The sequence below is a fragment of the Triturus cristatus genome, chromosome 10, assembly GCF_964204655.1.
Source record: "Triturus cristatus chromosome 10, aTriCri1.1, whole genome shotgun sequence".
Lineage (NCBI taxonomy): Eukaryota > Metazoa > Chordata > Amphibia > Caudata > Salamandridae > Triturus > Triturus cristatus.
This window is the reverse complement of record NC_140593.1, coordinates 816,824,287-816,836,506: the sequence shown is the minus strand read 5'-3', so window position 1 is coordinate 816,836,506 and position 12,220 is coordinate 816,824,287. Positions and strand designations below refer to the sequence as shown.

At 41.8% G+C, this 12,220-nt stretch overlaps 1 protein-coding gene across 1 annotated transcript in view; it reads left to right on the top strand.

Moving 5' to 3' along the window:
* Window positions 1-12,220, top strand: part of LOC146790058 (uncharacterized protein C16orf96-like) — a 346,006-nt gene that overhangs the window by 122,473 nt on the left and 211,313 nt on the right. The window contains exon 3 of the mRNA XM_085628406.1: window positions 11,466-11,546. Within this exon, the coding sequence (XP_085484532.1) occupies window positions 11,466-11,546 (81 nt within the window). The remainder of the gene's footprint in view (window positions 1-11,465; window positions 11,547-12,220) is intronic.

The following is a 12,220-nucleotide window of genomic DNA, read 5'->3' as shown; positions in this document are numbered from 1 at the left end:
CATGTTTTCACATTAGTCCCAAAACGAAATTTCTTTGCCAATTTGAAAGCACACTTACTGCTCTTTTTTTTTGGCAAGTGAAAATCACTTTTACAGACTGACACATTATGAAACCACTTTTTTGATTTTTTTAAATGCACATGTCCAAACTGCATTTTCAGACCACCACCATGTGTAACCTGGGTGGCTGCCTACATTCCAGCAAGGGCAACCAGCCTTAGTGATGCTGAATGTATTTGCATTACAGACTAAAACCTGAAAACCCCACTCGCTTGTAAATACTGTGCATGATTATACATGGCAAGCAGATGGGTGTGTGCTAAGAGTCTGCTTCTTCCCCCAAAAAATCGCTCCCCCTTTTTCCTACTAATGCAACTGTGAAATCACCAGAAAAAAACGCAATAAATCTCTGCCTGTAATTCCTATTTCCACACAGAGTCATGTTTTCACATTAGTCCCAAAACGAAATTTCTTTGCCAATTTGAAAGCACACTTACTGCTCTTTTTTTTTGGCAAGTGAAAATCACTTTTACAGACTGACACATTATGAAACCACTTTTTTGATTTTTTTAAATGCACATGTCCAAACTGCTTTTTCAGACCACCACCATGTGTAACCTGGGTGGCTGCCTACATTCCAGCAAGGGCAACCAGCCTTAGTGATGCTGAATGTATTTGCATTACAGACTGAAACCTGAAAACCCCACTCGCTTGTAAATACTGTGCATGATTATACATGGCAAGCAGATGGGTGTGTGCTAAGAGTCTGCTTCTTCCCCCAAAAAATCGCTCCCCCTTTTTCCTACTAATGCAACTGTGAAATCACCAGAAAAAAACGCAATAAATCTCTGCCTGTAATTCCTATTTCCACACAGAGTCATGTTTTCACATTAGTCCCAAAACGAAATTTCTTTGCCAATTTGAAAGCACACTTACTGCTCTTTTTTTTTGGCAAGTGAAAATCACTTTTACAGACTGACACATTATGAAACCACTTTTTTGATTTTTTTAAATGCACATGTCCAAACTGCTTTTTCAGACCACCACCATGTGTAACCTGGGTGGCTGCCTACATTCCAGCAAGGGCAACCAGCCTTAGTGATGCTGAATGTATTTGCATTACAGACTAAAACCTGAAAACCCCACTCGCTTCTAAATACTGTGCATGATTATACATGGAAAGGAGCTGGGTGTGTGCTAAGAGTCTGCTTCTTCCCCCAAAAAATCGCTCCCCCTTTTTCCTACTAATGCAACTGTGAAATCACCAGAGCAAAACGCAATAAATCTCTGCCTGTAATTCCTATTTCCACACAGAGTCATGTTTTCACATTAGTCCCAAAACGAAATTTCTTTGCCAATTTGAATGCACACTTACTACTCTTTTTTTTTCGCAAGTTAAAATCACTTTTACAGACTAACACATTATGAAACCACTTTTCAGTTTTTTTAAAAAGCCCATGACCAGACTGCTTTTTCAGACCACCACCATGTGTATCCTCAGTGACTGCCTACACTCCTTCAAGGGCAACCAGCCTTAGTGATGCTGAATGTATTTGCATTACAGACTGAAACCTGAAAACCCCACTCGCTTGTAAATACTGTGCATGATTATACATGGCAAGCAGCTGGGTGTGTGCTAAGAGTCTGCTTCTGCACCAAAAAATCGCTCCCCCTTTTTCCTACTAATGCAACTGTGAAATCACCAGAGCAAAACGCAATAAATCTCTGCCTGTAATTCCTATTTCCACACAGAGTCATGTTTTCACATTAGTCCCAAAACGAAATTTCTTTGCCAATTTGAATGCACACTTACTGCTCTTTTTTTTTGGCAAGTTAAAATCACTTTTACAGACTGACACATTATGAAACCACTTTTCAGTTTTTTTAAAAAGCCCATGTCCAGACTGCTTTTTCAGACCACCACCATGTGTAACCTGGGTGGCTGCCTACATTCCAGCAAGGGCAACCAGCCTTAGTGATGCTGAATGTATTTGCATTACAGACTGAAACCTGAAAACCCCACTCGCTTGTAAATACTGTGCATGATTATACATGGCAAGCAGCTGGGTGTGTGCTAAGAGTCTGCTTCTGCACCAAAAAAACGCTCCCCCTTTTTCCTACTAATGCAACTGTGAAATCACCAGAGCAATACGCAATAAATCTCTGCCTGTAATTCCTATTTCCACACAGAGTCATGTTTTCACATTAGTCCCAAAACGAAATTTCTTTGCCAATTTGAAAGCACACTTACTGCTCTTTTTTTTTGGCAAGTGAAAATCACTTTTACAGACTGACACATTATGAATCCACTTTTCAGATTTTTTTAAATGCACATGTCCAAACTGCTTTTTCAGACCACCACCATGTGTAACCTGGGTGGCTGCCTACATTCCAGCAAGGGCAACCAGCCTTAGTGATGCTGAATGTATTTGCATTACAGACTGAAACCTGAAAACCCCACTCGCTTGTAAATACTGTGCATGATTATACATGGCAAGCAGCTGGGTGTGTTTGCTAAGAGTCTGCTTCTTCCCCCAAAAAATCGCTCCCCCTTTTTCCTACTAATGCAACTGTGAAATCACCAGAGCAAAACGCATTAAATCTCTGCCTGTAATTCCTATTTCCACACAGAGTCATGTTTTCACATTAGTCCCAAAACGAAATTTCTTTGCCAATTTGAATGCACACTTACTGCTCTTTTTTTTTGGCAAGTGAAAATCACTTTTACAGACTGACACATTATGAAACCACTTTTCAGTTTTTTTATAAAGCCCATGTCCAAACTGCTTTATCAGACCACCACCATGTGTAACCTGGGTGGCTGCCTACATTCCAGCAAGGGCAACCAGCCTTAGTGATGCTGAATGTATTTGCATTACAGACTGAAACCTGAAAACCCCACTCGCTTGTAAATACTGTGCATGATTATACATGGCAAGCAGATGGGTGTGTGCTAAGAGTCTGCTTCTTCCCCCAAAAAATCGCTCCCCCTTTTTCCTACTAATGCAACTGTGAAATCACCAGAAAAAAACGCAATAAATCTCTGCCTGTAATTCCTATTTCCACACAGAGTCATGTTTTCACATTAGTCCCAAAACGAAATTTCTTTGCCAATTTGAAAGCACACTTACTGCTCTTTTTTTTTGGCAAGTGAAAATCACTTTTACAGACTGACACATTATGAAACCACTTTTTTGATTTTTTTAAATGCACATGTCCAAACTGCTTTTTCAGACCACCACCATGTGTAACCTGGGTGGCTGCCTACATTCCAGCAAGGGCAACCAGCCTTAGTGATGCTGAATGTATTTGCATTACAGACTAAAACCTGAAAACCCCACTCGCTTGTAAATACTGTGCATGATTATACATGGCAAGCAGATGGGTGTGTGCTAAGAGTCTGCTTCTTCCCCCAAAAAATCGCTCCCCCTTTTTCCTACTAATGCAACTGTGAAATCACCAGAAAAAAACGCAATAAATCTCTGCCTGTAATTCCTATTTCCACACAGAGTCATGTTTTCACATTAGTCCCAAAACGAAATTTCTTTGCCAATTTGAATGCACACTTACTGCTCTTTTTTTTTGGCAAGTGAAAATCACTTTTACAGACTGACACATTATGAAACCCCTTTTTTGATTTTTTTAAATGCACATGTCCAAACTGCTTTTTCAGACCACCACCATGTGTAACCTGGGTGGCTGCCTACATTCCAGCAAGGGCAACCAGCCTTAGTGATGCTGAATGTATTTGCATTACTGAGTCCAACCTCAAACCCTTAAACTATTCTTTTTTTTTCCAGTACACCTTAATTTATCGTGAAAACATAGTCCATATTATTTTACATGTTCCTCACATTTTAATTTCTCCCAAAACAGAAAATGATAAACGCAACTTCAACAAAAAGAATTTCCATTTCTATTATTCATTTCTTAATTTACCATATACATCTCCTCTCAAACTCTAACCTCACCTTTAAAATTAGTTAGTTGTGAAAGAAATGTGGCACTCAAACAGCAGATTATCAGAGCCAGGATCTCTGTTCTGTTCACCTCTCTCCTCTCAGCAGAACCAGATAATGGCAAACTTTCCCTCTATTTTTCCACACATATACATGTAAGTTTCAAATCTCAGTGCTTCCCCCTTTTTTTCAAATGTAATCACACATTTCTATTGGTTGAAAACCAACCCTTTTCCAAAAGTACCCTGCCCCCAACTTGACTTCTACCTAGTACCCTTCCCCCAACTTGACTTCTGCCTGCTACCATAGCAACAGCTCATGGAACACTGCTGTGTGGAGTTAGGTTAGAAGTTCGCCACACAATGTTTCAATTCCACAGAGCAAGAGTGCTTGACTTTTCAAACCTAACAGCAAATCCATAGTACTGTTCTTTGGTAACACATTTTTTTGTACCAATACAAAACATGCTTCTATTAATTTACACATACAGCCTAGTTTTTATTCTAGAATGGTATGAAACAGCCAATCAGTTCTTTTTGTTTTGAAAAAAATATGTATGCCTCCATTTCCAAACTGTCTTTCTTTTCATATTGCCATTCTACTGAAAGACACCTCCTGAGTGCATCCAGTTCTCCTTTGAAGATGTTCACAGTGTGGATTGTAGGGCACAGCTATGTCTTCTGGAGTGAAAAGTTTGCAGAGAAAACAGATATGGTGAGAGACCTTGCTTTGCCAAATGTAGACATTAAATGGATTGGTCAGAGAGGGTTAAAGTGGCACCAATTGATGCCATTGGTGAAATCCTTCATGCAAATCCAACACCCTGACCTCATAATAGTGCACTGTGGTGGCAATGACCTAGGCACTTTGACTGGGGTAGGTCTGGAAATGCTTATGAAGGACACCTTTGCACAACTGTTTTCACTTTTCCCTAAAACTGCCTTTGTGTTTTCCAACATATGCCAAAGGCAAAAATGGAACTGGTCCAATCATTTCTGTCCGCAGATTGACAAAGCAAGAAAGCACGTCAACAAATCTGTTTCTGCTTTCCTCCGTGACTATGGTATGGGTGCCATTTACCACAACAACTTGCGTTATGACATGCAAGACATTTATAGAGGAGATGGTGTGCACTTCAATGATGAAGGGAACAGAGTCTTCCTCTTGAACCTTAGACTCTGCATCGGTACTTACTTGTAGGTACCACTAAAAAATCATTTCATAAACACAACGGCTCTTTTTAGAGCCCCCTAATATCTGAACACTTAAATCTGAATTTCATTTATTTTTTTTTATTTTTTTTTACCGTACGCTTACCGTAAACTTACCGTACGCGTACCCCGTGATTTTTTAAAAAATCAATAAATGTTTTCTTTGTACTTTACAGTCCTTCTTTGACCCCCTCACAAATGTAAGGGGGTCTGTAACTCTCCTCATTGCCCCCTTTTCTTGTTTTCACTCTTTTTTTTCTGAGTGAAACACACAAAATGGCGGCCGCCGCTTCCTGGTTTCGGCCGATTCGAATGTTTACTAAGATCTAACAGCCAATCAGAATCGCACTCGCGCACGCCACCGTACGCGTACCGTAAGCTTACCGTAAGCGTACGGTAAGCGTACCGTAAGCGGGCTCAGATATATATATTGATTTAAAGGCTATTTTCTCAGAATCTACTGAACAGATTTACACCAAACCTACAAAAGGCACTTCCTTGACATAGGGACTACCTCTCTGCCAAATTTCTAGTAATTCTGTTCAGCCGTTCGGGCTGTAGCTCGTTCTAAAGGTCCTATGGAAAAATGCATGGGAAAAACGCGTTTTGGGACCCCCCTTTTATCTCAGCCCCCGCTTGACGAATCCCCCCGAGACTTTCAGGGTAGGAGCGGAGCGTAGCGCCCCACCTATTTTGAGAAATTCGCGAGGATTCATCGACCGGCGCCAAAGTTATTCAAAATAGAATGTTGCGGATTTCCTATGGAAAAGGGGTCCTAACTATAACTACCTACTGGCGACCGCCAGTAGGTAATATATATATTCACTGAAAAAACCATAGGTTTCACACAAGTTATAGTTAGCTGTACATTTCACTCGTAAAAAACCAATGAAATTCCCCCGTTATAGTTAGTGCAGGCAACTATAACTCACGCGACCGCAATCTTCTGCTGATGCTAATACTGTATTTAGACACTTATTTGCCCATGTCTTCTTCCATTAAATTTTAGCTATACATATATTACAAATATTTTTTTTTCATAAAGACACATATGTCATCAGCAGAGGATTGCGGTCGCGTGAGTTATAGTTGCCTGCACTAACTATAACAGGGGAATTTCATTGGTTTTTTATGAGTGAAATGTACAGCTAACTATAACTTGTGTGAAACCTATGGTTTTTTCAGTGAATTTGCAAGGTTTTTTAAATGCTAATTCCTAACTATAACGTGTGTGAAACCTATGGTTTTTTCAGTGAATTTGTACGGTTTTTTAAATGCTAAGTTACTTTACGCCATTCGTGGCGTGCGTGCCCAGTTAACGCAGTTCGTTCCGTGCGCGCACGGTGCGCTTCGCGCACCGTGCGTGCACAGTGAGCACGCGGTGCGCGCCCACTTTAAGCCGTTAGTGCCGTGCACGCACGGTGGTCACGCGGTGCGCTGCGCGCACCGCGTGCCCACGTTACGCGGGATGGGCCATGTACGCACGATGCGCTTCGCGCACCGCGCGCCCACTTTAAGCCGTTAGTGCCGTGCACGCACGGTGGTCACGCGGTGCGCTGCGCGCACCGCGTGCCCACGTTACGCGGGATGGGCCATGTACGCACGATGCGCTTCGCGCACTGTGCGCACATGGGGGACATATTATGCGCTTCGTTGTGAATGGTATTCATTTATACTTTCAATGATTAAATATGCCATGCAAAAATGGTGCCCTTCGGGCACCATTTGCACACGGGGTGGGGATAGTGTGGATAATTTTTTTTTAAAAATAATTTTAACCGTACGCGTACGGTAAGCGTAATCGGCGATTTTTCGAAAAAAAAATAAAAAAAATTTTGGGGCCTTTGGGGTTGTTTGGGGACACCTATATCGATGCTGGGTGGTTAAGAACTGAATATACTGCCCCTTTAGATGTTTTTTGTCTTTGTTTTTGCTGCCCCCTTCAGAGTGCGAGAGAGAAAATGGCGGCCGCCGCTTCCTGGTTTCGACCGATTCGAATGTTTACTTAGATCGAACAGCCAATCAGAATCGCGCTCGCGCACGTCACCGTACGCGTACGGTAAGCGCACCGTAAGCTGGCTCAGATATATATATTGATTTAAAGGCTATTTTCTCAGAATCTACTGAACAGATTTACACCAAACCTACAAAAGGCACTTCCTTGACCTGTAGACTACCTCTCTGCCAAATTTCAAGGAACTCTGTTCAGCCGTTCGGGCTGTAGCTGTGTCTAAAGGTCCTATGGAAAAATGCATGGGAAAAACGCGTTTTGGGACCCCCCTTTTATCTCAGCCCCTGCTTGACGAATCCCCCCGAGACTTTCAGGGTAGGAGCGGAGCGTAGCGCCCCACCTATTTTGAAAATTTGGCGAGGATTAGTCGACCGGCGCCAAAGTTATTCAAAATAGAATGTTGCGGTTTTCCTATGGAAACAGGGTCCTAACTATAACTACCTACTGGCGACCGCCAGTAGGTAATATATATTCAGCTCACTTCTATCACTTCTATCACTTAGCGTGGGATTGTCCAGGTGTCTTCAAATTCTGGGAAGCTATTTTTCAGGTGATAGGAAGTATAGCAACACTGGAACTTACTCCTGACCCAGCAGTGGCACTCCTGGGCTACTCTAGGGGACTACCTAAGGCGGCGCGGAACCTTGTAGATATGGGACTACTGCTGGCGAAGCGCAGGGTGGCGATGTGCTGGATGCGGGGGCCCTTGCCAACAGTGGCACAGTGGGAACAGGACGTGCTTTACTGCTGCACGCAATCAGAGATTTTTAGTGAATTATTATCACCGCGGAGTAGGCCAAAAAATTTCTGGGGACTATATGCGGACTACCTTAAAAGGTTTAGAACTAAGGGCAAACCCAATAATCACTGGGACCTGGGTAACAAACAGTGGAATAGAAATGGTCCCAGAGCATGCATAAAAATTGAGAAAGATCAACGCAACAAATATTGCAACAATTTTAAGGCAGAACCATAGTGTTATTTAATCACACTTGGAACAGGCACATAAATGCATACGATAAATCACACTATTTACAAAAGTGCGGGGTGCCACGGGGAAGGGGAGGGAGTGACGAATTAGGTGGGGTAGTAGGATAAGTGACATAAACAAGTTCATAACAATGGTACAAGTCAATTGCTGGGCACCTTACTGTCGTGCCAAATATTCAAGAGTCATTCATTGACAGAATTAAATGTTATTGCCAAATAGCCATATACAAGTGAAAGTCCACAGTGCTCAACGCACTATTGAGGGTACTGGCATGATGGGATGTCGACGTTTCGACCCCTCTTCAAAGGTAGGTAGATTAATTCCTTACAGGTGGGGTCTTCCTCAGGACAAAGAGGATGGTGAACCGGGGAAGGTAGGCACCTATGCAAAGATGTGGGTGGGAATTAGAAATGATAGTGCCAAGCAAAGATTCAACTGCAGGACTGGATATGGATATAACTGCCATAATTACCAGAAAAAGAGAGCATCTAGTCAGTGACAGCTTGGCATCTGGGCAAAGAAGGCTCCACGGTCGGGTGGGAGTGAAAGGTCACCTAAAAATGAATTTAAAAGCGACAGTGTGGTCAACAGTGGAGTTGACTTGAAGAGAGGGAGGTGGGTAATGACTCCAAATTAATATAAACTCACGTGTATTGTTTAGCAAAAATGGGAGGATTAGATTACTCCGTCAAATCACACCGGTCTGTTAATCCGGTATGTTGGGTGAAATGAATCACCGAGAAAGCAGCCTCTAAAAACCAAATGGAGAGAGCGCTCTTTAAATGGGAAACCTGATAGGTAGTCCAAAACTGGAGAAATACAAAGCAAACAGGACCTGGTACCCCATACTATCATCCGTATACTAGGAAGTCAGAAAGCGGGACTGGCGATTCCAATAAATAGAAAGACTGAACAAACATATTATTAAAAGGAAAAGGTCAATCCAGCGGGAATTGCTAATACCCAATGCGTGGATAAATCGCAGTAATCAATGTACATGCAGGGGGATTAATCGTGTTGGATACGAGGACCTAGTAACGGGACTAAAAATTAAATAGAGGCAAATACTGGAAAGCCGTAATACTAATGGATAAGGCAAAATTAACTGTTAATAAAGAGGGGGACTGATCATAGGAACAAGGACAAAAATCCTAGGTCGAATTAGCCAATGTACACGGAGTATCATTAAAGCGGTTCCCTTACCTTGAGACGGCGTACGTGTCTGAACCCGCTCGACTCTGACGGCTAACTGACGACGCGGAGCGGCTCCCAGATAAGGAGAACGCTGAAACCGCGTGACGTTACACCGGGTGCAGCCGCTGGATGCTGCCATCAACGGGAGAATGGAAGAAAGACCATTCGGGTAGTTCGATAGCGAGGTTGGAAGAATTAATGTGGGTAAATGTCCTGAGGAAGACCCCACCTGTAAGGAATTAATCTACCTACCTTTGAAGAGGGGTCGAAACGTCGACATCCCATCATGCCAGTACCCTCAATAGTGCGTTGAGCACTGTGGACTTTCACTTGTATATGGCTATTTGGCAATAACATTTAATTCTGTCAATGAATGACTCTTGAATATTTGGCACGACAGTAAGGTGCCCAGCAATTGACTTGTACCATTGTTATGAACTTGTTTATGTCACTTATCCTACTACCCCACCTAATTCGTCACTCCCTCCCCTTCCCCGTGGCACCCCGCACTTTTGTAAATAGTGTGATTTATCGTATGCATTTATGTGCCTGTTCCAAGTGTGATTAAATAACACTATGGTTCTGCCTTAAAATTGTTGCAATATTTGTTGCGTTGTTGCGTTGATCTTTCTCAATTTTTATGCATGCTCTGGGACCATTTCTATTCCACTACCTTAAAAGGGGCAACACGCCAGTGGATACTGAGTTGAGGGCGGACAGCGGTATGGACGTTGGAGTAGCTGATGTCTAAATAGTCTTAAAGACAATCTTCACAAGTGTGTGGGAGCATCGGGACTGAGGGGTGGGTTTACCTTCTGCGCAGATGGGGCTTAAAGATTGGGGACGACACGACGGCCATTACTGACATATTACTGACCATAATAGGAATCACAGAAGTGAGGCGACCTCTTGAAGGTGACCTCATAGCTAGGTAGTGTATAAGAGTGGGACTTTTGGGAGGGTTACTGACTAGACACCTCTTCAGGTTCGGGTGGGGGAGGGGAGGGAGTTGGGTGTTTTGTACAGTTATGTTAAATAAGAAAACTGCGACTTCCCGTAGGGAAAATTGCTATAGTAATGATGTACAATGCTGCAATATCGGTTGAACTTAATGCATTGCATATTTGACATACAGCGATGTCAGGCTTCAGGGATGTGGGATAAGATGTGATGCACTCTAACTTACGAAGCTATGTCAGCCGGCCTCAGGGTTGTAGGCGTGAAGCAATGTACGTCACTGAGTGTTACCAGTAAAAAATACATAATAAGAAAAAAAATAATTGTTTATCTTAAATCCAAACAAATTGTGAAGAGTTGCTGAAAAGACATGAAGAGAGAGTCCCTTCTCTGGTCCATTTATCAACTTACACTCTTCAGCCCACCTTTAGCGCTGACGTTATCCCTCTATCAGGTTCATTTGACAATATTTGGGTTTCGGGACACTGAATTTGTAAGGGCAACTTACTGTTCCTGAGACAAACCGTACATGACCTCAGATTAACCTGCCTCGAATTATGCATATGAACGATTTTTGGCACAGAACATAGTGTTATATTCCTACATGTAATGTTAGTGAGAAAAAAAGAAATATTCAAGAAACCAGTTAATGAATTGCAAAAAGTGCTTATTTTACGGGGTTAACATATTTGAGTGATATTATGCCATATGTACAAACACATTTTCCCATAGACACAGAACGGGTAAAACCCTTTGATACATCTGGCCCATTATGTCTAATCTCATAGATGTTTTAAGACAGGGCAAAGTGGACACTTGCCAGGGCCCCCACGGCCCACCTTCCAAAGGGCCACTGGGAAAGTGAACTTCCTGGTTCCCTTCTGTTTCTCTGTCGCACCCTTTTCAGTATAAGTCAATAGTATTTGTTATCACAAGGCTTGAATTTGTAGAGAAAGTGTAATAAAATTCAAATTTGTTCCAAACAGGGGGGCAAACATATTTCATGCCTGGGGCCACAAAATTCTTAAAATAACACTGAAATCGCTTTCAAATTTTCGTGAGATGATGTCACCTTAATTCACTCAGTATATGTTCAGATCTTTTACTATGTGTGTAACCTGAGTTTATTTTGTTATAAACAGATAGATGTCAGAGATATCGAGGACCGTCTGCGGCGCCTCGAGGAACAAAGTCAAAGCACTAAATCCCATGCAGACAGGCTGGTGAGTGGGCAAATATCTAAAGTTAAAATTGTATTATAATGTGTTAAATATTAAATTGGAGAACTAAAAGTCATAAAGAACACTAGAGCAATGGCAGCTTGACCAACTGCTACAGAAGTCTTTTCCTACATATTGCATTTTCTGTTTGTTTATTTAAGTATTATCGAGGCCTCTTCATTCACTTTGTTGAGCACACTTTTGTACAGCAAATGATATTAGTCAATTCAAATTAGCTTCCCCCTCAGGTCTATCATTTTAGAAGAGGGCCTTTAACAACCATTATAATCCTGTGCAGAAGTGTATAATGCTCACGCCATATGATTTGAACTTATTGATGTGTTCTCTGTATGTACATTTGTTGCAAAATTTTTAAAATATTTATTAAGCGCTTTTCTCTGTCAATCTATTCACGTGTTATTTTTGTCTTGTTACCCTTCCAATGGCCTTAATCAATTTTCTTTTATCAGCAGCTGATGCTCGTCACCTAGAGCAGATATAGATGTGTTTGAAACATATCAAGACTATTTCTGATCGCTTACACCAGCTCCTCGTGGAAATATTTATGTACAAACTTTTCCACGAAGTAGATCCACAACTTCTAAGAATTTTTTTTTTAAAAGTACCTTCCTACTTGTAATCTCAGATCTCAATACAAGGCTATTTTTTTTAAATTA